This window comes from Culicoides brevitarsis, chromosome 2 (genome assembly GCF_036172545.1).
Source record: "Culicoides brevitarsis isolate CSIRO-B50_1 chromosome 2, AGI_CSIRO_Cbre_v1, whole genome shotgun sequence".
In the NCBI taxonomy this organism is placed as follows: Eukaryota; Metazoa; Arthropoda; class Insecta; order Diptera; family Ceratopogonidae; genus Culicoides; species Culicoides brevitarsis.
The window spans coordinates 24,458,693-24,486,138 of record NC_087086.1 but is presented as its reverse complement, the minus strand read 5'-3'; the positions used below and the strand labels follow the sequence as shown (position 1 = coordinate 24,486,138).

The window sequence follows — 27,446 nt, the reverse complement described above, 5'->3', positions numbered from 1 at the left end:
ATAAAAAAAATTTGTAAAAATATTTTGGGAGAAATAATTCATATTTAAAATATTTTTTATAATAAAAAAAGAAAGTTTTTTTTGTTAAAATTCAAAAATGTTAAATACAAGGTCAAAAAATTAATTTTATATTTATATTCCCCCATTAGATTTTTAATTTTCAAATAAAGCAAGACAAAAAATCTTTAAAAAAATATTTTACAGCCAAAGTCAAATAAAATATTTTTTTTTTAACCCATTCCCAGTGCTTCATCTAGTCCATTCATAAAATTTTACACTATACCTCTTCAGCAAAACGGAGTAATACAATCAAGAGAAGTCGCAATATCAACAACAAACAGCAACATGTACTCAAACGCTACAGGTACTCAATGCAATGCATTCAGAAAACAAAAATCATTCATTCTACGAGCGACTCTCAATATAATTGTATTTGTATTTTTGTACCATATGTTGCCATACGAAACTGAACGACATCGTAGTGCGAAGACAACAACGTCGACGACGACGAATGTGATGTATCTCTGCATTACCGCAAACTAGTACCAGTCAGATCGTCGATTAGTTTAGACATGTTTTCGGAGAGTTAATCTTGTCAATAATAATTATTTTAATAAAAAATCATTTAAATTTTGATTTGATTTTTTTTTTCGCAATAAATTAATTTAATAATTTTTTTTTTATCGAATAGTGTAGTTAATAAAAAAAAAACTAATCTGTAGAATTTTAAACGACTACAAAAATTCCAAGTAACTACTTAAAATTTCAAAAGCGTGAGCGTTTTGTAAAAAAAAAATATATATAATATTATTAAAATATTACTTAAATATACGCGCAAAAAGTGATTTACGGAGGCGATACCACAAAAAATAATAGAGTTATACTAAAAAGTGACAATAATTATGTTTTAAAGCTTCACCCGAAAGATTACAACTATTATGATTATCATAAAAATGAAGCATGTGCTACATTAAAAAAGGATAAAAGTCATAAAATTCGGATTACAGCACCAATAATGGTAAATTTCCTTTTTTAAAAAAATAAAACAAAATTTTTTGAATGATTTTGGTTAAAATTTCAATAAATCCATATTATTATAATGACAAAAAAGTCGCATGCCATGCCATTTCCTTACAAGGCAATGTTTATCTGGAATAAGTTTTTTGATACAGTTTCGAGAGCAGCGCAGACAAATCGTTGCAAATCGTGCGCGAGAGTCAAGTTTAAAAAAATTTTTTTTTTTTTTGGTAATAATCGATCGATCTTATTGACAAATTTTATGTGTATCAACCATTTATGTATATGAAGAAAGAAAAGGAAAAAAATATTGAAGAATCAAACTTATGTCTAGACAAAAATTAAAAAATGTGTGAAAAAAATTTGTTTCTTTGCAAAATACATTTTTTGAGAGTTTTATTTCATTTCGTGTTTGTTTGAGTATTTTTGTTCATAAATACTTATATATTTGATGATGATTGGCATTTTATATCCTCGACTGCTACTTGGGAACGCGCAGAATGGGGAATTGTGCAGAAAATTAAAATAAATACTCCGAAAATAAATTGTTGTCTTATGTTTGTTTGAAATGCTGCTTTTTAATGTAAAGTGAAATTAGTTTTGATGTTCTTTATTTAATGTGATGTATAGTGAAATAGTAGAGAGGAATATTTTTTGTAGAATTATCGATTTTATTGAAAAAATAAAAATTAAAAGAATTTTGATTTATTAAAAAAAAAATAAATAAATGAAAACAATTTAAATTAAATAAAAAAATATTGAATTAATAAAAAATAAAGAAATAATAATAAACATTAAATAATAAATAAAAAACATTAAATAATATTTTTTTAAATTTTGAAATAGAAAAATTATTATTATATCTAAAAATTAATTTTAAAAAATTTAATTTTTTTCATTTTACGATAAAAAACCAAACCTCGAAACAATATTATTTTTTTTTTTTGATCATTTGAAAAAAAAAATATTTCAACAATTTTTTTTTCTAATTTTGGTCAAAAATCATTTTCTAAAAATACTTTTCTCAAAAAAAAAAAATTTTTATTATTTTTTTCAAGATTTGGAAAAATTTTGAAAATATTCGTTTAATTGAAAATAAAATTTTGGTTTTATTTTTAGAAAGGATTAAAGTTGTCCAGAATTTAGATTTTAAGATAAATAATCGGCAGTTTTTATTTTTTTTTTAATAGATTTTTTTTAAAAAATAGTTTATAATTGTTTATTTTTTTTTAATTTTGGGAATAAAATACTTTTTGTTTATTTTTTTGAGTTTTGATTCTGGACAACTTTGATCCTCTCTAACAAAGCCACACGCGTTCCGTATTTATCCACTGGCGACTTCCACACAAAACAACAATAACAACAATTATATTGACGGAATGCATCTCTTTCTCGTATTTTACAAAACACAAAAAAAACTGAAAAATTGAAATGCGATGCAAAACCCAAATCATCTCATTCCGTATTCCGTGCATGTATCAAATGCAAAGGAGAACATATACCTACAAGAACATCTCGCAACAATTGAATTGATGTGTAGATAAATCATTCTAATAATAGTCTGCGAGTGTATTCTTCGGTGTATTATTCGCTCGCATCGTGGAATAAGATATAAGTTTACAAAAAACACACAAAAAATGTTGAAAAAAAAAACACGATGAAAACTAATGATACATCATCGGAATCATAATAATAACGAGAAACATTCGCACATGGAATGAAACAAACACAATTATGCACTGCGTGGTAGCCTCCGAAAGGTGTTAATTGGATTCTATTCTGCTGTAATTTATCAAGTTAATGTTACATTTGCATGTTTTTACATCATCGTGTTGTTCGCATGTCCGATTAGGCAAAAAAAGGTCTAGTGGCAAAAAAAAACATAAATGCTAGAAATTGCAGTAACGGGAGTTGAAATAGATTTATTTGTGATAAACAAAAAAAAAGGAAATGAAGAAGTAATGAATGGATATTAACTTTGCCAACTATCTTCTAGCTCTATCACGTAAACCTAAGTGATCTCTAATTGCACGAAAGTCACGCAATTTTTCGCTTTTTATCGTGTTAGTCGGACAATGGAATTAATGCCGAAAATTTTCGGGGGATTTTTATGAATGAAATCAACTTTCCCAAGCAACGACATGACCAGAACATTCAAATTAGGTCTCAACTTTTACTTTCAATCAACAATCGCAGTCACCAAAGATAAATTGCTTCCGAAATCGATTGACAACTAGTAACCCAGAAAAAAATATTTTTTTTGTGCAATCACGCATGACAGAAAAAAAAAGTCAAGCACTTTTGATGCACTTTTCCCCCGAAATCTCATTAAAAATAAATTAAATCGATTAGGGAAATGTTTAGCTTTCTTCTTAGACGTGACAACTATTGAATCACCAAAAAAAAAATTTTTTTTTTTGACAATAGCGTCATTTAAATCATGACCGCGTCAAGTTAAAGTTTATTGAGCGCAAAAAAAGTGAAATTTTATTTACAAAATTTTAGCTTAGAAGAGAGGAAATATCGATAACAATAAATAATTTAATTACAATGCCGATTTCTGATTTTTTTTTACCTAATAATGTTCACTTTCTATCGCGAAGTTTTTTTTCATTGTCTCATGAGCGGAATATTTTGGCAGTATGATTGAAATCATTCAGCTTAAAAATTATAAACAAAAGCGGTAGACATGATGTAACTAAATCATAAACGAATTACTGACGTGTTTAATGTTAGCATTTTGAATATTTTACTTTTCCCGAGTAATTCAACAAAAAATCTACACAGTGAAAGAAAAATTGAATTATAAATTTTTTGATTAATATGAATATCTTAAGCGCATTTTTTATGTTGTTTATTAAGTGTAAAAAAAGATTTTACACTTTTAATATTTTTTTAAACATTTTTATTTTTTATTTTGTTAAGAATATTTTTAATTATTAAAATTTTTAATTAAAGTAAAATTTAAATAAAATATTTTAAAATAAATAAATAATTAATAATAAATAATTTAAATAAAATAATTTTATTTATTTAAATTGATTTTTTCTATTTAATTTTTACTTATTATTTTTTTAACAATTTTAAAAAATATAATTTTTAGTTAAAAATTAATTTTCCGTTTTTTTTTAATTTTTAAAAACAATTTTATTTGAATATTTTTATTACTTTAATTTATTTATTTATATTTATTTTTTTTATTAAAAATTAATTTATTTAGGTAAAAAAATATAACAATCAAAATATTTAAAACTCACGGACCAACAGCAGTCAAGCAAAATCACGTTTTTTATAAATATTCTTTTAAAATACGGTAAAAAATGAGATACAAATTGATTAAAATATATCTTGACTGAACACCATAAAGCATGAAAAATTGTATATTAAAATTATTATTATAAATACACAAAAGCAGAGTGGCAGCTCAGTTTGTTTTAATACAAATATTATATTTTGTGTAAAGAGCAACCGGTATCTTTTTTTCATTAAACACTTCACTAGTAATAATAATCATAAATGTTTTGTATATTTTATAAACAAAATACCTACAAAATGCACTGAATCTCATTACACGTAATCTCATTTATTTTATGTTTACACAAAAAAAAAATAGAAAGAAAAAAACGAAACAGTAATGAAATAAAGGAAAATTTTACAACAAAAATATATATTTTAAAATTTATTATGAAGAAATTATGAATGGTGCGAATAAGTGTGATGGACTTGGGTGCGTAAAATTTTAAAAATAAATATTTTTTTCGAAACCTTGATAGACCTTTGCTTGTCGTGGCGGCAACATCATGTGAGATGAAGGGAATTTTTTGTTTATTTATTTTCTGTAAATTATTAATAAAAAATATTTAACGAGCTAAATTTTATGAGGTTTTTTTTGTGTAACACTAGTAATTTTTGGAGAAATTAGGCGGAAATCAATGCTAAATGGGTTTTGATTATGCAAGAATGAGTCTCGTTGTTTACAAATTCATGAAATAGTTTTTATGTTTTCGTTAAATGCTTAACAATGGCTTGTTGTGAATGTTCTGCTAGCAATAAACACGAGTAAAAGGCCAAAAGTGTAAGATCATAATTTATATTTGTAGCAAAGAGGTTTAGATATTTTCTTAGGCATGACATTGCAATGGAATGACCTGGCTATAAATTATTTAAAAAAAACTAAATATAAAAATTTAAAACTTTTTTGTTTAATAAAGTAAGAAATAACTTTAAATAAAAAAATTCTTGCAAATAATTTAAATAATAAAACTTTTTTTTAAATAAAAAAAAATTTAAATTTTTTTATTAATTTATTTATTATAATTATTTTTTTATTTTATTATTTTTTATTTTAATTATTTATTTAAATCTTTCTACTTAAATTTTATAATTATATTTTTTTTGTTTATTTTTAAATTAAATAAATTTTCAATGGTTTTTTTTTGTATTTTTAAAAACGTCTAAAAAATTATGCAAAATTTAATTAAATATTTTAAGTGATTTAATGCAGTTCATCAGAAAACAACAATCAAGTAGAAGTACTCTTTTTATTTATCAGTAAAAAAAAGCTGATTACTATATGAAAAACAAAATTAGGGACCTTGACATTTTAATGAATCACAAAAAATACATTTTTAAAATATAATTTGTATTTTTTATATTTTTGAAAAATTATTCATAAGATTTTGATAACATTATTTTATTTGATTTAATTTTATTCACAAGATTTTAATAAATAAAAAAAAAAATAAAATAAAAAATCGCAATTTAATTTTACTTTAAAAGTGAAAATTCAAAATAAAATAAAATAAATCCTTCCAATTTTATTACAAAGTCATGCCTAAAAATCTACTAGCGATGCTGTTAGTTGCAATATTAACATTTGAACTTTTTCGTGTTATACACAACACAATACTTTACTTGTAACTTTTGATATATGGCTATATTCATTTCTCTAAGCCATAAAATATAGCTCTACATATCTGATGAGAGCAACATAGAAATTTTTCTCTTCCATACACGAAAACAGAACCGAAGACAACAAAAAAAACATTCACTGGGGCAACGATAACTGATGCTTTTCCCAACTTTTTATTTTGTGCAAATCGCCCCCGCTCGAGGATGCATTTTAATGCACAAAAGATCGTGCATTAAATATGACAAGCAATAAATGTGTAATAATGAGATTGTCATAATCGCACAGTCGAGTATTTAATAATAATGAAGTGCTGCATTCTCCATTTATTTAAAATAATAGTTAATAAATTATTATGACTATATAAAAAAAAAAGTTTTATTTTCGCTGATAAAAATTTTTTATTGCATTTGAAAAATTCTCATTCATTCCTCGAGTGTTGCGGTCGGTTCGTGCGAATGATGATCGTATTAAAAGTCTATCAATTTTATGGACCACGAACCGCAAATATTACAGAGGATGACGCTATGTGATGAGGAAGTGATACAATTAAAGTCGTTTAACAATATTTCACATATATTTAACTCATAATGAATTTATCTGCCATGGCATTTAATTCAATTCAAAAAAAAAATTCAAAGAAAAAAAAATGTCACGGTACATAAACAAACATAAAATATGTACAACAACCAAAGTACAAATAACAAATTTATAACATTTTCTCATTAGCATACATTTGGATGGAATGAACAAATAATCAATCGATGACTTGATCACTGTGTGCATGTTTATTTAAAAAATTTTAAAAAATAATAATAAAAATTGTTTTACATGAACGGATTGACAGACCTTTTCCATAAATAAAATTCGTTACTTTTTTCAAAATATACAGAAAATAATTTTTCCAAAAATAAAACAACTCTAATAAATTAGCTCGTGCTCATTGGGGGATTGATTGTTTGTATCTTAAGTGGCGTTTCACTGGTTTGCCGAGACCTTTTAAAGATTTGTTTATATAACAAAAGCTGTAGAAAAATATAATTGTGGTTAATTTAACCGCATGCACTTCAATTTTGTGTGTTTCTATAAAAAAAAGAGGCGTTGAAACGATGAGGAGACGAAATTCCACAAAAAACACAGTGAACATTTAATTGAACTGATGTGAATTAATGACCGAGAAAAATTTGTCGCGGTTTTTGACTTTTTATTTTATTTTTTTTTTTGCTGAGGGGAGAGATCATATGATGCCGGTTTATGTGACCTTCTAGGAATTGAGACAATAAAAAAGTCAAAGTTTATATTAATTACCGAAATTTATTTCCGAAAATCGATGACACTAAATCGATGAATAACTGGAGTAAAGCGCTCAGTTAATTTATCAAAGGTCAGGAACATTGGTTGTCACACTTCAATAAGCAGAACCGCAGTGCAAATAAAAATAATATTTTTTATCAATTAAACTGAATCAATCGAAAATCGGGTTTAACGCCCTCGAAATTTTATAAAAAATTTGAAAAAAAATTAAGTAAATATTTTTATCCATTTTTTAAAAAATATTTATTTATTCTAAAAATAAAAGTTAAAAAAATTTCCAATGAAAATTTTGCCTTAAATTAAAACTAAAAAAAAATATTTAATTTTTTTTAAAAATATTTAATACTTAAATATTTAAAAAATATTTTTATCGTAAACCGTAATTTTTCAATTAAAAAATTCCAAAAAATGTTAAAAATATTTAAATTTTTAATTTTTCCCCCTGAATTTTTTATCCCCTCGCCTTTATAAAATTTAGTTAAAAATCGTCAAAAAATTATGAAAAAAATAGTTAATTATTGACAATTAATCAATTAATTATTGACATTAACAATGGATTAAAATAGTTTTAATTTAAATTAAATAAAAAATATAAAATTTGAAAAAAAAAATTTAAATTTCTAAAATAAATTTTAAAATTAATTTTTTTAAAATAATTCCTCTTTTTTTTAATTTCTCATTTTAGTAATTTTAACTGTAATTTTTAATTGAAAACTTTTAATTAAATTTTAAAAAAATATCTCTTATTTATTCGGTCTTATTTGAAAAAATTCCGGATCCCAAAAATTTCATACTTTAATTTTTAAATAACTCAAAATTCCTAAAATATTACAGATAAATTACTCGTTTTATGACACCTTCCTTATCATGTCAAAGATTAAATGCGATTTGACATGCCTACTTTACCTTGCCTTCCGTTGTCTTATCGCCTCCAGATTTTCATACAAAGTCGTATCGAACAATGGCACGCAAATTTTCTTATCTGTCTCGACAAATTTTAATGCAACATATTATTAGTAGGTCAGTTTTTATTTTTTAACAAACCCGGAATAAACGTCTGATAATTTCATTCAAGCGCGAGATTTGCCGGCCATTCAATAAATTTGAATCAAGTTTGTGGGCGAGCTCATCATCGCATATGTTAACAGTTTTTTTTTGTTTGCTGTGCGCTAAATTGGAGGCCAAAGCACTCATAAATCATTTTTCATCTTTTTCTTTATTATTATTGTTATTAGCATTAAAAAAAACGTATTTACACAAAAAATAACACAAAATATCCGAGAAAAGAACAACAATTTGCATTCATTTTTCATTTCTCTCTGGAGAATCTGCATCGCATGTGTTCACATATTTTACTTCTTCTTTTTTGGGTTTTTCGTCACTTTTGATCTTCACAAACCCTTGTCAATACATGCAAATCCGTTTATGAGTATTAGACAGTAGGTAGATGAAAGTCGGTAGCGAAAGATGAGACAGACAATATTTCGTTGCGGGTACGAAATTGACATTTGGTTGACAGATTTTTTCTACGTTTTTGCTGAGAAATGAGGAACAATCAATCACTTTTATGAGAATTTCGACTTGAACTGTGAAGTTAACAGAAAAAAAATGTTCAAAGTTAATAAGACAGGATTAATTTTTTATAAAAAGTGTACAAAGGAAGGTGCATGTTGAAAGTTCACTCGTCGATAATAATAATATTGCACTTTGTAATAATGGAAATATGCGGTTGTTGTGTGTGCTCAATAAGAATGTTGTGTGCGTTTAATCAATGGATATTGGATATTAATGTTACCTTATAAGTACTGCTGGACCTTGTTTGAAGTTGTTTGTGCGTCGGTCAGTGGTGTAAAGTTATTTGCTGTTAATGTCTTTTTTTGCACCTTTGGACCACAGACGCGTTCAACGGACCTGATCGCCGCATCCCATAATAACATGTTTCTTGTCTGATGATGAAAATGTCCATTGAATTGGTTTTGAACATGAAATTGCGCATAGAATCGTCGTCGTCGTCGTTATCAGGGACGAAAAAAAATATTTAAATAAATATTTTATAAAGATTTAATTTTATTGAGTCAAAATATGTCAGAAAAATCCGTTTAATAAGCGTTCGGTATTTTTTTGTTATATTTGAGATTTAAAAAAAATTCAACATAAATAATATTACTGACGAAATTAATTCATTTTCTCAAACAAAGTCAATTTTTTAGCTCTAAATTTGAAATTTTATAAAACGATTAATTTTTTTTTAATTTTAAATATTTTTTTATTTTAATTTAATTACCAATTAAAGTTTCTAGAGCACTACTGACAAAAAAAAATAGACGAAAATGAACCCTTAAAATTCACTGAAAGTCTCATCCAGAACCACTAAGAAGGACAATTTCAATTTTGACTTGGAAGTGAAAATTTAATTTTCAACGAGTTAAGAAACATGGGTAGATTTCCAAATTTAAGATTTTTAAATTAAAAAAAAAATGGCCAGTAACTTCCAAATCGCTACCTTCAAAATCCGGCAAAATATATTTTCTATTTTTTTTTATTTGAAGGCTTCTGGAAACTTTCCCTAGTTTTCTAGCAACTTATGTCAATAATTTGTTTAAAAAAAACAGAATATTTTTTGTCATATTTCTTAAATTTTTTGATATTTTAAAGTAACATTTTTCATTATTTTTGAAAAAAAAAAACAATTTTTTTTTGTACCAAATTTTGCAAATTTTGATATTTTTTTTAAATAATGTTTGTTTGAATTTTTAAGAAATATTTTTTTCAACCCTGACTAAAATAAAATAATGAGATAAAAAAAACATCGTGCACAGGTTCGTCCCTCATTACCTGTATTTCACCTAAATACCAGTCACCTCTGTTTACAGAACATTTTAAATCATTTCATCACCTCCATTCCCACTGTTAAAGTTCTTAACCGACTCGCTTGACTTTAAGAAAAAATATTAAATGTATTGACAGCATTAACAAAGTGACTTACCTGTTGGTTCGTTGTTACTTAATGCATCACTCGAACACACTCCGCGCACCACTTGATTATACGATAATTCCAATACTGTTTACTTGTACACATTGCCTAATTGGGAAAAAGCACTGAATTGTGTAGGAAAACGTGCTCGAACAACAAACGAAAAAAAAATTCTTGCTGCATATAAGTGACCAGACTGACTGTCATTTATGGCGAAGCAAAGTGTGTGTGTGGATGGAAACTTGTTAAAAGTACAAAATTTAAATAATTTTTTTTGTTTTAAAATTTTTTGATGATGATTTTTCAGAAAAAAACGTGAAAAAAATTGATAATAATGTTATTAAAAACCTGTCTGAGTTAAATTTTTTCACCTTTTTTCGATATTTTTTCTCTTTGTAGATGCAGCACGAACACCGAAGAAGAAGTGTGAATCAAAATTAACAAACATGACAATGTTCAACAATTAAGTATTATGATCATGTAGTAATCGACAACACGACACACGAGTGTTAACAAGCCAGAGAGACAACAAAAGTGTCTCAAGAAAAAAAAATAAACAAGCACCAATAATAAAAGCAACAACAACAAAGAGATAAGTAAATACATACAACATTAAATTGTAATAAAATAAAAAAAAAAGTGAAACAGAACGAGTGCATCGACGTTAATGATATTTAAATGTTGAACGTCCTGTCCCGTGGTCAAGCTTAAAGGCTTTTAACGATAATACGCGAGCAAAAAATAAAATAAAAGGAGTTAAAGTAAACGAACGAGAGAAGAAAAATGCAACAAATAAAAATATTTACTCGGTTATTCCTTCAACTGATAGTTATTCTGCAATGGATATCATTTTATCAGGTAATTATTACTAAAAATTTCTTTAAAAATATACTTTAATCACAAAATTTGTACTTGGTCATTAAATATGTATGTCATAAAAAAAAATAATTTACATAATCGCTCATTATAATAATAAAATTATGACAATTAAAAATTTTAACAAAAGAGCTACTTTCGACAATACTAACCAAATTTACGGTGGCTTTCCCTTTCATTTGATAATAACAAGCAACTCTTTCTTGAGTAATTTTTCGCTGTAAAAGTTCACTAAAAAGTCAAATTATTTCCATATAAACCTACGATTATGATCGCGCAAGACAATGTTCACGTTGTAGCAGTGCTAATAATAGCAAAAATATGGTCATGTCATATGAAAATTTTATAATATGCAAAAGTATGTTCGTCGTCGTTTTATTATTGATATTTTTTTTTGCATTTTTTCATATGTTGCATATTTTATAATAATATTTAACAATTTTATTTTGATATGAACGTTTTTGTAAAAATATGTGGAGGACGACGTTTTCTTTGTCTGTCTGTCTTTGAATTTTTCAAGCGAATTTATGTTATATTATTTTTATGAAGTTTTTTTCAAAATTTATGGTAAAAAATCCACTGAATTTATTACTGACAATTTTCTACAGATTTTTGTTTTTGTTTGTCGATTCAAAAATTTTAAAGAAAAAAAAAATATTTTTAAAATTTTCAATAATTTGGAAATTTAAGAAAAAGTTTAGTTTGTCTTTTAAAAAATTAATTGTAGGTATACAACAATTAAAACTTAAATAATAAAAAGAATAAATTTTACTAAAAAATAGTTTGTTCTTTGGTTTTTAAATAATGATTTTTTTTCTAATTCAAAGTTTTAAAAATATTTTTTTAATCAAAATAAATTAAATTTTTAAATTATTTTTTTTTTAATTGAAAAAATAATTTTAAAGCGTTGAAATAGGTATTAAATTAATATTTTTTTTATTATTATTTTTTTTTTATTTTTCAATTAATTAAAAGCATCAATAAGATTCTCTAAATCGTCATTTTCTAAATATTGCGCAATATAAAATGTCGAATCGTAGTCTAATTTAATGTTTTCTTTGGGTGAAGGCCCAAAAATTCTTATTTCGTCCAATTCTCCAAGTAATTGAACTCGTTGGTTCACTCTTTGAATCGTTTCCTCGATAATATCTCCATAGATGGGAAATTTACTTGTATCGACATCATCTATTTGCAGCCTATAACTAAAACTTTTGTTCAAATATTCAGCCAGACTAGTTTTGTCATAAACAATTTCTTGCTTCATGAGCTCAAACTCTTTCATACAAGCTTCCAAATACTCTTCGATTTCTGGCTGCCCACACATATTTCCCTTTGTTCGTTCTTTTCGCAAACTTTCCTCGCAATCCTTTTCCGCGCCATGCAAAACTCCGTATTTGACTAAAAGTTTTGTGCAATTTTTGTCACACATCGCATCGTTAATCGGCTTATGTGGATTGTATTTGTCCGTTCCATTAACGTTCGCTTTATGTTCCATGAGTAATTTAATGAGATCCAAATTTTTCGTGTGATGAACGACGGCGAGTCCGAGTGGCGAATATCCAAAGGGACCTTGGACATTGACTTGAGCTCCGAGTTTGAGTAGAAGTCGAATGAGATCGATGGACCAATGTCGACGAATAGCGAATCCAATGATACTTTGGCCGTTTTTATCTTTGGCATTGATATCAGCTCCGAATTCAACTAGTTGGATGATGGATTCTTTTGTGGTGCAATGAAAGAAAAGCGTTGCTCCATTATCATAGCGATAATCGATAAAAGCACCTAATTTGAGTAGATCTTCCATGTTACGCCAATCTTGGGCGAAAAAGGCTTCTTCAAGACATTGCTGAAGGAGTTGAGAGGTATTTAATGTTGGTTCGATGTTTTTCTTGTAAAATACGTAACTGTGCTTGTTCGATTTTGGTGCCATTGTAATTTTTAATGAATGTTCTTTGTATACAAGTTTTTGATGAATGATGGTCATTTGGGATGATCTTCAACATTTTATGCAAAAAATATGGATGGAAGGAAGACTCGAAGGATACTTCGGTGACGCATAAAAATGAGCAAAGTTTTTAAAGATCAGAAGGACAGTTTATGATTCACGAACAATTTTTTTATACTTTTTATTGAATTTGGGTTTAAAATTTTTCTATATTTTATATTTTTATATACGATTTTTCAACATTTTAAAAAATGTTTTTTTTTTATCCATTTTTTAAAGTAAGAAAAAAATTAAAAAAAGGTTATCAAATGTCGTTGAATTTAAATAAATAAAAAATTAACTAAATTTTAATTTAAATTTATTTTTTTTTAATTTAAAAATTTAAATTTATTTTAATTAATTTTGTCAAAATTAGTTTATTTTTATAAAAATATAGTTTTTTCCAAAATTTTTTAAAATAGGGGGGCAAAAAAATTAAATACTTAAATAAAAATGACAGAATTTTAGCAAATTTCATTTTTGTTGTTTTTTAATAATCTTCTTTTAAATTTCCAAATGAAAAATTGATCATTTAAAGTTAAAAATTAAAAAATCAAAATTTCATAAAAAATAACTGTCAAAAAAATTTGAAAAAAAATTCAGTAATTTTAAAAAAAATATTTTTTATGATTTTCAAAGCACAAATTAAAATAATTGAAAATTTTTTATAAATTTTTTTGTTTGAAAATTCTTGAAAAATTAAAAATACGAAAAAACGATAAATTTTTGAAATTTTAAACTTTTTTTTTATTTTGCCCCATTGGATTTTTGACTTTTAAAATGGGGCATCGGACTTTATTTTTGATTTTCATTTGGAGCGGCCTTAATTAAAAAAAAATATTTTTTTAAAATATTTTAAATCACTAAAAAAAAAAAAAATAAAATTGAGATAAAAAAATAAAAAATTGAAAAAACAAACAGCAAAAGAAATTCAAACAGGAAAATGCGCTCTCAACAAATTCAAAATCACGACAAAATTCAATAAATATTTTTCACATATTCTTGTTGGAAATGTTTTGCTTCATGTTTTATTGTAATAACATTTTTTTGACTAGAAACAAACGAGATAACGTGACAATAGAGGCGGATAAATCGACTCGAAGGGAGAAGTGAAAGGAAAATGATTTTTGTTAAATGTGTGGGAAAGTACGCAAGATGTTATCTCTTTGATGATTTGTTTCTGAAAATATTTTGTGATTTCTTAATTTTTCTTTCCTCATTTATTTATTTCTATAAAAACTTTATTATTTAATAGAATATTAATGGCTCATATTTCACAATAATTTTTTAATTAATTTCGAGACGTTGACTCGTTGGACAAAGAAAAATCTTTTCCAAGTTACTTCATTATTTAATATTGCAATAAAAAATGAATTAAGGACAGTTGCATAGCTAGAAAATAAACGAATAAATGTCAGCTTCGCATGTAAATGCAATAAATTAACGTGGATGATGTCGAAGTGTCTTTGCATCTCGCGGCCACTTCTTATCCAAACAAATGTTCCGTTTTCTTTCTCCCCTCGCACATATTCGCTTTTAAATTGTTTTAAGATGTGGTTCACGTGAAGCCAATAAATCAATGATTCCAAACTATTTTTTTTTTCTAAAATAAAAAATATGATAAACTCTTTCGTTCTCTTTCTCAATGAATGTTTAAATAAATGTTTTAATGCACTTTTATGCCTCTTTTATTAGTTTCTTAGGCAAATGTTGAAAACATACATCGAAACAAAATGGAACAAGACTCTCAGCAAGCAGCAAAAATGAATGAATCAAAGCCGGTTTCATTGACTGCCTTAACTATGTATCAGCAGACCGCAAGTCTATCTAGTCACAAGTCGCCGTATATGGCATCGCTTCTACATCGATCAGTTACATTTAAAAGAGATTTGTCTTAATAATAATAATGTGCTGGATGTAATAAATACAATTGGAAACGGAGTTCGAGATACTGTTAGACAGACTTTCCAAGCCAGCGAGCGAGATTGGGTGGTTTCAATAATAATTTGTACTTTTTGCCAATCATTTTGCAGAGTCGATCCAATCTAGTTTTAATTAATTTTGTCTTAATCCCACCAGTTTAGTAGTAGCGACTTGCTTTGAATTATGGACACGGCGAGATCATCGGCTCGGATATTAATTTTGTGGGCGTTCCTATTTAAAAACTAATCGTTTTGTTACCTTTTTTCTATTAACTGCTCTTGTGGTTTCTTTTATGACGTAATATTCCATCGATTAACTACTGCGGCTGAAACCTGTAGGGGAGTCCGCTCTTCTATTTTTCTAGACTGCCACTTGAAATTTTGTCGAAGCAAAAAATTTGCTAAAATTTTTCACATCACCACGACAAAATTTTTGCTAAACTCATTCAAATTATATGCAAACTTCACAAAAAAGCTGTAGGTAGTCACTGCACATTTTTCCATCTCTGTCAAAAGTACAAAAAAGTCTCATACAGTTTCGCTGTTGTGGCTCACAGTTGTGGGTAAACTGTTATTTTGTGTATTTTTTAGATAAAAAAAAAGAAAATAAAACTAGTTTTTTAGTCTGTCCGTCAGTTTTTCTATCAGAACTGCAAAAAATTTTAAGCTAAGCTTTTTAAGTCAAATCGATTAAGAAAACTTGATTTTTTTTTTAATTTTTCGAAAAAATTTCAATTATTTTTTGGCAAAAACTTATTCAAATCAATAGGGCTTTAGATTTTCTTTTCAAACTTAAAAAAACAAAAAAAAAAGAACAAAAAGCACTCTTGTTACTTGACTCGACGAGTTTCTCCATATTTTTGTGTAAATTGAATCAAAAAATATTCCACACTGAAAAAAGATTCAAAAGTTATACTTACATAGCTGCCAGCACTGATGGAGAAGAGGAGGTGGGTGGGTGAAAGAGAATTAAATTTAAACACTTGTTGTGTATTTTTTCAGTAGGTTTTGTATAACGTTGTTTTAATAGTTTTTATCTCTAAAAAATATTAATTTTTGTCGATCGCGAAAGCGAAAAAAAAATTCATTCAGTAAAAATTATCCGTAGTAACGCAACCTACACAGACACACAAATACATAAAAAAAAAAATCATGCATTTTTATGCAGATTTGGAAGCAAAACTGCAATCTAGGCTAGGAAGGCATCGTCATGTCGATCAGATAAGGCTTCGTTGTTGTTTGTTTGCAAGTGACACGCATTCAGAAGAAAAAACTGGTTTCGAGATTTCATTCATAAATCGATGACTTGCACGCATGAGTAAGTGTAATTTTTTAAATCTCATTGGTGCTATCATCTTCTTAACCTCGTCGTGTAAATCGACCAAAATGCAACGTGAACAAATCGAATCGAAAACGAAGTAGAAGAAGAAATTAATAAAAACCCACGCGAAATCTAGCGAAAAATATTCATTTCCTCAGACATTTTTATAGACGACGCACATGCCATTAGGAGTAATTGAGCTGTTTTGTTATTATTTTATTGATGAATATTAAAGAAAATGAAAACAAACTTTTTTTTTGATGAATTTTAGAACATGCCAGAGCGTATTCCTATGAAAAATGTTTACATTGTTGACCGAATAGGGCGTCGTCCATTTATTACGTCGAAAATTTTAGGGGGAATGATTTAACTGAATTATTTCAACTCCCGTATATAAGGCTCCCATCATTTAGTTTGAAGCTATTGAAGCAAGAATGGTAACGAGTTCTCGTAGAGTCCATATATTAGAAAAAGGTGAACTTTGATACTAAGAGATCAGCTAATAGAAGTCCAATTGGAGATGCATCGAACAAAAGTTCTATTTAACAACAACTAACAGTTCAGAAAAACTTTACTTAACTTAGGACGTATTTTTATTTTACTACAGACTCCAGAGTTTGCATGGACTTTTCACCTATCCTTAGCTAAAGCGTAATTAAAATATTTTATCGAATTTGCAACCAACAGTCACAAAAAATTTTTCAAATTTGTGTGTAGTTTGGTTTCAAAAATTTAAGTTTCTTTAAAATTCAAAAATCTTCAATATTATTGAAGATCAATAATTTTTTCCTGGGCCGTCTTCTCCTTGAAAAACCGCAGGTTATCAATTTTTTTCTATGAAAAATGTTTACAGCTTAAAGCTCACCTCAATAGGCAAATTTATTACGCGAAAATTCGGTGTATTACTATTTTTATAGCTTCAATTTATTATTGAAGCTATTGAAACAAGTTTCTCGTAGAGATTTTTAACTTTGATACTAAGTCACTAATACAGTCGATTGGAGAAAAAAAAAGTAATTTTGGGCAGTCGAACAACTATTACGCAAAGATTAATTCAAGAAATTAAAATTTAATTATTTACTTAAAGCCTCAGTCTTTTTACTCTTGGTTGGAAGTGAAGAATGTTTAAATTCTAATTCAGAACCAGGTAAATAATTTATCCAGTTTGAAAGATAAACCAGTCACCAGAAAAAAAATTGCCCGAAAACTATTTATAAAATTTTAAGATCTTTTAAGAGCTTTTTAATAATTTTTAAATTTAGCTTTTCGATAAAAATTTTAAAAATGTAAGTACAATTTTTAGAGGGAAAAGATCTTCTTTGATGCAGTAAATGGATGACGCCATAAAAGCTTTTTTTAAATAAAAAAAGGAACGCCTATGCAATGCCCTAGAACTAGATTTATTATCAAAATTTTATAACGTTTATAGCTACAAAACGCTAATGTAATCATCTTTACGGCAGCTCTACAATAACGGTCAAAGTCAATAAAATCAAACAAATTAAATAGTCATAAAAGTCTATCAACAATAATTATTACTTTTTGTGTGTATTATTAATCAAATTACATCATGAAACTACCGAAAATTTGTTTTGTACAGCTGATTCATTCACATGCAAAAAATCTAAATTTTCAAATTTGTCGATTGATTCATTCATTAAATTTGACAGATATAGATAAAATTCGTTGTAATTAATTAAAAATGATTCATTTTTCTTCTGAATAGAAATTAGAAAACGAGTAATTGATGAGAAAATGGTCGTGTGTGGTCTCAAAGGTCAATCAATGATGTTGATTGTTTCATGCTTTAATTACAGCTCGACACTTTAAAATGCGGAATTATTCTGGAGAAATCTGAGAGATTTCTTTATATTTTATGTTGTAAAGACAAAGGCCGTCGTTCATTGCGAAAGCTAAAGGTCACAATAACTAATCTATAAAATGTTCAACTTCACACCACATTAATCGTCAAAACATTTTTTGTATCTTTTTCCAATAAATTTTACTGTAAAATGCGTTTTTATTGTTATGAATCGGCGGCGGCGGCGCTACTTAAAGCACTTCCCAAAATTATTTATTTACGTGGGTCTCATAAACGAAATTTATTGAAAACATTAAATACCGAAATAATATAAAAAAATATTGATAATAAAGATTAGATAACAATAAACGAGCGATAAATAAAGAAGCTACTTACCAAACCCTCTTTTGTCGCTCTTTTGTTAAAAATCCAAAACAAAAGAAAACAATCGCGAGTTGGCGTTTTATGTCTTCTTCATGTCAATAAAAGCAGTTAGAGACAAATTCCACTCATTTTTTAAATCAAAATTGCTCATTTTAGAGTAATTTAGGTGAAAGACGAAAGTGATCATCATCATTTAAAAAACTGACCTTTGCTTTATATATTTTTTTCAAAGATAATAATTTTAATTTTTGTGTTATAAATAAACAAAACATTAACTCTCTCGAGATTCATATATTTTTTTATTTAATTATCAGCTCGAGAAAAAAAGCGCAATAATTTTGCCATTTTTCTACAGCACTTGTCAAAATATCATTATCTCATCATGTTTTTATCAGGAACATGTGCTAAATTAATTTGAGACAATCATAAAGTAATAAAAAAAGTGAAATGAAATGTTTAATGAAAACAGAAGTCAAGTCATGATTTTGTCTGTGTTTACAAAAATTTTTATAAATATCTGGCAGACGCACGTTGTCATATTTTCATTATCGGTCGTTGTGTCGTTTTTTTTTATTTACACTGAAAAAAGTTTTATTAATTTTCTCTGTCTCTCCCTCGTCATTTTTTGTGAGATTTTTTAATATAGTGAAAAGGCAGATACCTAGAATCATTAGAAGTTACTTAGAAACGTTTATTTTTTTAAATTTTTAGTGACATGAAAAAAAGCGATGTGTGGAAATGTCTGTCCGAAGTGATTTTAATGAAAAGTAAGATTTTTATTCTATGAGTAGAACGAAAGTAAAAAACCTGAACGCTCTTATAGATAACTTAATATAATAATTATTTGAATAATGATTTATTTGAATAGACAATAAACTGCATATATACAAATTTCCACTCTAACCTCACATATGCCATTAACACATGGAACTCAGCGAGCCTTATAGACTACAAAAAATACAAACATTCCAGAACAAATGCCTAAGAATCTTAATAGGAGTGCGTCCTGATCCAGTCACGTGTGTCCATTCATTAATCTATTTCAGGTTCTAACTTCTTCTCGATTTTAACGGCTTGAATTTAAGTAGACAAAATAAAAAGATATTAAAACGCCATAGGAAGGAAGTCCTTCACAGTTATTCTTTGAAGGAATATAAGAAATTTTTATGACGCTCGGCGATTAATTTGACAGCATATTCATCAGTATAATAGATGCTTATTTCTTTTTAATAACCTTGCATTTAACTGAATTTCCTTCTACAAATAACATTCAGCTCAGAGAAAATTCTCAACGATAAAATAACATATGCAAAACTTATTAATTGATAAAGAGAACCTACCAAAGCTTCAGCACTATGAATTGTACCAAAAACGCGACAACTGTTGAAATTCTGACGGCAAAAATATATGAAGTGGTAAATTGACCAAATTGACGTAGAATACACTAAAACAGAATTTAGAACAAGTACGAACAATCGATTATTAGCATTGTGAACATGTTAACTTTGAACATGTTAACTAGATTGAATCTTATTTTGTAAATTTTTACATCATGATAGAATCTTCAAGGTTTCAGATATATTTTGTTCAAAAATTGAAAATCATTAAAAAACGCTTTAGACAAAGTTACATTTTACTGGAGACTTTTATAAAACATTTAATGTTTTGTTATTATTATTTTCTTGTAACACTGAGTAGAATCAAAACAGACATCTAATTGTCACTCCCACACACAAACTTTTATACGGTTCTAGTCTAGTCGTAGACAATGTTTTACCTCTATGGAATGAAAATTAAGAGAAATAAAACAAATGTTCTGATCTTTTGTCGTTATGTCGTCGGTCGTGTGATGATCATTTATTATAAAAATATTTTGGGGCGTTCATTTCAATTTGAAAATATTAAAATAGACCTTTAAAAATTATTTTATGTGTTCAAATATTTATCATTTAACGAGACCACTGACTCTTATTCACGCTAGATTTTACGATCTTACGAACTTGTGTTTTGACTTCCTAATCTTTCATGTGTATCACATTCTTGGTGACTTTTTGCTTTGACAGCCGTAACACAGGTAATTTACTTTCGCTCCACGAGTCGCGTCTTCAAGATTTTTATTATTATTTTTTTCAACAAGAAAATAAACATGTATAACTATTAGTTTAATGAAGTGATTAACTGAGAGAATTTTTTTCTTATTCTTTTGGTATCAGATCATCACGAAGAATGTCTGAAGAAAAAAAAGTGACGACAACATGACAAGTGTTTAAAGCGGAAGAAGAAATCAGATTTCATCGCTGATTAACGTCTACATTTGCATTTCATGAAGAAAAAAAATTGCTCAGGTCTAAAATATTCAATTTTTATGACAAATGTGACACAAACACACGTTAAATCGCCCCTTAAATGCATTCCGAACACAAATTATTTATTTCTACGACTCTCTTTAATGCATAAAAATGTAAATTGACCGGATTATATTGCACTTAGATCAATTTATTGTTATTGCAAGTGAGACAAAAAGGTGCGCAATAATCGCTACCACGCTTTATATAGTGAGAACACAAACGAATTAAAAATCAAAACTAAGACGCAAGTTGATCAATGACTGAACAATTATCATAAAATATAAGACAAAATTATTATTAGTCGGATTTTTGAAGTGAATTTAAATCAGTTTGTTTTAATATAATTTTTCGAGCGCACTCACAGCTTGTTACCGAATGGCAAGATTATGAAAATGAGATTTTCTCACACTTTTTGACAAGTAATTTGGATGCATTTTCGACTCATGGTCGAGTGGTGCGCTTATCTGTTTTATGGATGTCTGGAATTGAGTTTGTCCAGTCGTCGTTGTCGTTGACGACAGAGATATCTCAAGTGCAGTTTTCTGGCATTGATTTTTGCATTTATTACTGTAATTGTGCGAATATTTCAACACCGCAAAATATTTTCAATTGCAACGAAGGCAATTAGTCTGGCTTGCAATGAGGCTGCGTGCGTCGCATTTTATCAAGGAAATATTGTTATGGCAGTGATGAGATAATTAAAATCCGTTAATTTATTGTTATATTGGCTGGATGTATTTGGAATTTTCGAAAGTCGAATGTAATCCAATATTAAAGTTAGACTTAGAGCAATTGTCAAAAGTATATTTTATGACTTTAAAAGCTCGAATCGTATCTAAGACATTTTCACAAATTTAAAAAAAAAAATGATTTTGGTTAAAAATTAAAAAATTCTTAACTCCAATCAGCAAAATGCTGTTGTCTAATAAAAATTTTGCTTCCAGGAAATGTGGCGTCTTCCACTGGAAATGAATTTTTACACTTTAATATTTAAAAAATAATATATACTATAGTCCAAAAAATTATTGAAACCAAAACTATTATCTTATGATATTTTTAACATTTTTTTTACAAAATAACTCTTTAGATTTTGACATCCGAATTTAATTCATTATTTTATTTTTAATTTTTAATATTTTTACTGTTACGTTGATTTTTTTTAATTTTAATTTATTAAATAATTTTATATAAAAAACTTATTATAGTAATTTTTCTAAAATTTTTTATATTATTTTATTTAAAAGAAATTAAAATTATTTTGTTTTTTTTTTTATTTTGAAGCGATTTTAACGAAAACTTCTTCCAATATGAACCATATGTTATTTAAAATGAGAAAACTTTCTTTAACGCTTTTCAGATGATCCTTTTTATTGCAAAATTTCCACAAAATACGTCTTTTGTCATATTTTTGTCTCTTCTTCGTCTATTTTTACTCATCGTTGCTCTCTATATGTCATAGCTAATATTAAATTTGCTCGTTTGATACACACGCCTGCCTGCCTCTTCGACGCGCCACACACATGCAATTATTGCATAAATAAACTCAACTCTATCGTTAATTGCCTTCCACACACTGTTTTCGCAACTTTTCTTTTTATTTATTATTTTTAATCATACACGAACATTTGCTACTCATTTTCATATTAACTGGAAATACAAATTATGTAGTGAAAAATTTACAATTCGCCAGAACAGACATGAGCACGAGCCAAACGGATCGCACATGTCATCTCTAATTATGCTGTAAATGAATAAAATTTTCTGACACATCATCTGTTTTTCTCTCTCTCTTTCCTTGCAGATCACATTTGCCCAAGAGTCTTCCACAGCTGCATTTCAACTCACATCGTCGGAGCCACCTGACATTGCGGTTGCGTTCAACGACACCGCAAACGTCGATCGAATCGGTCGAGCTTACCGTCCAAGACCGAAGCAGCACATTATCAACAAATCTCGCCGATGGAGTCATCGCAAGAGACACGGACCTGTCTACACGCCGTGGACCGAATGGTCAAAGTGTGATATTCACTGTAAGCAGGAACGGGAGAGATTCTGCTTGGATCGCAGGAAATGCGGCCAAACGCGACATATTGAGGAGCGATTGTGTTCGAGGGCGTTGTAAGTTTTTTTTATGAATTTATTTTTAACCGCATTTCAATTTTTTTTTTAAATCACATAGGTGATGAAAAATCGTGAAAAATTTTGAAAATGAGTGAAAAACTCAAAAAATTTTTGAACAATTCATTAAAAATCGTAAAAATTGAAATTTTTATAAATTTTAAATGTTAAAAAAAGAAAAAAATCTAAAAATTAAAGAAAATCGGAAAAGTTGAACATATTTCCATAAAAAAATTTTTTTGGTGTGAGGAACTTTAGCTGGAAAATACTGGAAATTTTAAAATGTTTGTGAAGGTTTTTTGAATCAAAAAACTCGTAAAATATGGGGAAATCAAAAAATTTTTTAAATCACAAAATGTTTGTGAAATTATTTTTTTTCAGAGCTAGAAAAATCATAAAAATTCAAAAATTTTCAATTTTTTTTTCTATATAGAAAAATCTTGTGCTTCAAATATTTGTAGGAGCCGGAAAAATTTATTAAAATCGTCAAAACTTAAAAAAAAAACAAAATTAAAAAATTTTTGTGGGGTCTTTTTACCAGAAAAACCGAAAGAACTTGTAAAATTTTCAAATTTTCTGCAAAAAGAATTGAAGTCGATTCTTGAATTTGAAATACATAAAAAAAAATTTTTAACGAATGCCTTTTAATCTCATTTTTTTAAACAATTTCATTTCAGCTGTGAGCCACTCAAACTAGAAACTCTTCCAACTCCCGGACGTCCGATCTACAACCGACATCTCGTTCCGAATTCGTTATCTGACGGATATGCCGCTGGCGCCTCGCAATATCCCACGTTCCAAAATGGTCCCGATCTGCGTCCACGACCGCAATTCACACCGCAACCGCTACATCCACTACATTCCCGACACCGACCGTTCCCCGGATCACCTCCGAACTTTGACAAACAGCGTCTCGAACACGATTTCCGTCCGCATTATCGTCCCATCGACACGCGATTGCCTCCCAGCTACGCAACTGACTACGCCGACGAAGATGCCGACGACGAACGCGATTATTTCGTCATCAAGCCGAAACAGAAGCCAAAACGGAAACGCAGAAGGAAAAAGAAGCCGCAAGTAATTGAAGTCGACTTGAATGACTCTCCGTACGACGATCTGGATGACGACGATTACGACGCGTATAACGACGCCACCGAAAAACTCGTTCTCAAGGTGGTGAAACAAACAGATGCGATTCGCGAAAAGCCAAAACGGCACAAGTATTACTTCAAAGACCCGTATGACCCCTATTTCACGCGACGTGGCTTCGGAGACCAACTTCCGTCAGCAGCTGCTTTATCGAGCTCGTTAGCGCTTCCATCTTCGTGGAATCCCGCGAATTCAACAGTAGCGGAACAAACTCTCACCTACGGAAACATTTACAACAACTTTTCGAATCCGATAAATGTTCATGCGCAACGCCGGATGGGTCACGAAACGAGATCCCTGAAAAATCGAAGAAATACTCGATCAGGCGACACTTTCAATTCCGACGACTTTGACTACAACTACGACGATTCACAAGAAGAATACCCAAATCGCCGCATGGACGAAGCTTTTCCCGACATTCGCAAGGACAAAAAAGCGGTTTTTTCGATTCCACGACGACCTCCAATGAGTAACTACACAAAATGGAGTCGCTGGTCGAAATGTTCCGCCAAATGCACGACGCGACGTTTCAAAAAGTGCAAAATTCAGCAATATTGTGGCAATGATGTCATCCGTGAAATTGCTTATTGTTACACCGAAGGTAGTTTCTGTCAGGAGTGGATCGGAAATCAGTTGCAATCGATGAATCAAGCGTTGGAATCAACGACGCCAAGCACGACGACAGTCAGTTACACCGTTCCAAGCAGAAATTCGAATAGTCGCAATAATAACGGAGGAAGAGGAAAATCACGAAAGCAGGAAAATAATGCAATCGCCTCGAATCGCATGTCGTCCAATAGACGGAGTAGTTGGAGTCAGTCTTCGGATGTTTTTAGCAGTGACTTTGACTGCGGCATTCCAGTGGTGCGAGACAAACGGAAGAATAATGTTTATAATATGTTGCGAATTATTGGCGGAAAGGCAGCTAGACGTGGACAATGGCCGTGGCAAGTTGCAATATTGAATAGATTCAAAGAAGCTTTTTGTGGTGGAACGCTTATTTCGCCTCATTGGTAAGTTTTTTTTTTATTAATTATTTTTATTAAATTTTTTTTTGAACATCAAAAAAATTAAATGACCGAAAAAAAAAAAATTTTTATTTTTAAAAATTTTAATTAAATGACCGATTTTTGGGTTTTCTCCAAAAAATAAAATTTCAAAGGTATTTTTAAGTCCAGCTAGAAAATTTTATATATTTACTAAAAACACCGTATCACAAAAATTAAAAAAAAAAATTAAAAAATTGCTTCATTTTGAAAATTAAAAATTTTAAACATTGATTTTTTTTTCAAATCCAAAAATATTTTAAATTACAAAATATTAAAATTTTAAAAATTTTTATTTTTAAAAACATTTGAAAAAAAGTAAAAATTTAATTTTTTTATAAATTTTAAAAAAACCGTAATTTAAATTTTTTTTAAGATTTTATAATACTTCTGTTAAAAAATTTTTAATTTTAAACAATAATATTGAATACACGTTGCTTGTTTTTTGATAGTTTTGAAAATAAAATTCAAACGATTTATTTTTTTTAAACGAAGTAAAATTTTTGCTTAAAAAAATATGCCGTAGGTATTGAATAAAAGTACGAATTTAAAAAAATTAAAATTGCTCTTTTGCCGTAGTTTTTTTCGTTAGAAATTTAAATTTTTATTGATAAAAATAAATTTAAATTATTTAAAAAGTTGCTTTCGAAACAGCTCATGAATATTGAAAATTAGTGATAATTTTATCAAATCCGTACCGGAATTTTTTCCGATAAAGTAAGTTAATTGCATTTTTTAAGAAAGAAGTTAAAATTTACAAAAAAATCTAAATTTTTTTTTAAATTTGAAAAATGCGCAAATTATTTTTTTTTAATGTTTTAGGATCGTCACTGCTGCCCATTGTGTCCGCAAACGTCTCTATGTCCGCTTAGGTGAACATAATCTCCAGCAACACGATGGATCAGAAATTGAACTTAAAATCGAATATGCAATCAAGTACCCGAAATACGATAAAAAGACCGTCGATAATGACGTTGCTCTGTTACGGTGAGTTTTCTTTTTAATTTTATTTTTTTAAACAAAACTTAACAAAAATATTTTTTTAGACTTCCAAAGGAAATCCAGAAGACAACGTATATTGGTTTTGCGTGTCTCCCAAAACGGAATCAACAGCTCCCAATCGGCGACACGTGCACCATCATTGGATGGGGTAAACGCCGTCACTGGGACGACGCTGGCACAAATATTTTACACGAAGCAGAAGTTCCTATTGTACCAATAAATGAATGTCGTAGTGTTTATTACGACTACACCATTACCAAAAATATGTTTTGTGCGGGTAAGAATTTTTAATTATTTTTTTTATTAAATTTTGTTCGAACTAAAATTTTTCTTAAAACAGGACACAAGCGAGGTCGAATTGACACCTGTGCCGGTGATTCTGGAGGAGGTTTGCTCTGTCGGTGAGTAATTGACAGTAAAAAAAATCGGTGATTTTTATTAATTTTTGGAATATTTTGCAGAGACGCATCGAAGCCGCATCAACCATGGACTGTCTTTGGTATCACAAGTTTCGGTGATGGCTGTGGAAAAAAGAATAAGTTTGGAATCTACACGAAACTGCCAAATTATGTCGAATGGATAATGTCAGTTATAAGTGAATGAAGCGAATTGGAATTTTATTAGTTTGTAAAAGAAAAAAGTTTTAAGGAGATTTCGTAAATTATTATTTATAGTTTTTAAACAACGCACGTTAATATTAGGAATAAATGAAGCATTTTATTTATGAAATTTTGTCTTTTTATTTATTTTTCTACAAGTAAGGCTTCAATTTAATGGCTTGATTTATTAATTAATCAACTTTGAAATTTATGTATTTTTAAGAAAAATTGATTCACGTTAAAAAAATTAAAAAATAGGTTTACTAATTTTTGGAAAATATGTTTAATATTAAAATAATAATTAAAAATTTTAAAAAAAATTTAAAATTTATCTTTAAAATTTATTTATCAAAAATATCTCTTTACGAAATTTAAAAAAAAACTTTAAATTTTTTTTTTCGCAAGGAATTTCCTATAGAATTTTTTTAAAATTCTTTGTCGGAATTTTTTTATATTTTTTTTCAATTTTTGTGAAAAAAATTATATTTTGAAATTATAACAATTTAAGAAAACTAACATTTATTAAAAATGATAAAAATAATAAAATCGATAACGCAAGCTAAACGACCAGTTTTAGTGACATAAAGAAAATTTATTTTTTTTTTCTGAAAGTTCTGATAATTTCTTGAGAAAATTAAAATTATGTAATGATTATTAATATAAATAATAATTATTCATTTTT

The 27,446-nt window shown here is 28.0% G+C and overlaps 1 protein-coding gene across 1 annotated transcript; it reads left to right on the top strand.

Annotated features, from left to right (window-relative positions):
• Positions 1-869: 869 nt before the first annotated feature.
• LOC134830876 (uncharacterized) lies at positions 870-26,894 on the top strand. Its single transcript, XM_063844486.1, has 8 exons — positions 870-1,018; positions 10,614-11,072; positions 22,652-22,968; positions 23,646-25,130; positions 25,986-26,150; positions 26,210-26,442; positions 26,506-26,566; positions 26,627-26,894. The coding sequence occupies exons 2-8, from the start codon at positions 10,998-11,000 to the stop codon at positions 26,766-26,768; spliced, it is 2,478 nt and encodes an 825-aa protein (XP_063700556.1). The 5' UTR covers positions 870-1,018; positions 10,614-10,997; the 3' UTR covers positions 26,769-26,894.
• The last annotated feature ends 552 nt before the right edge of the window (positions 26,895-27,446 follow it).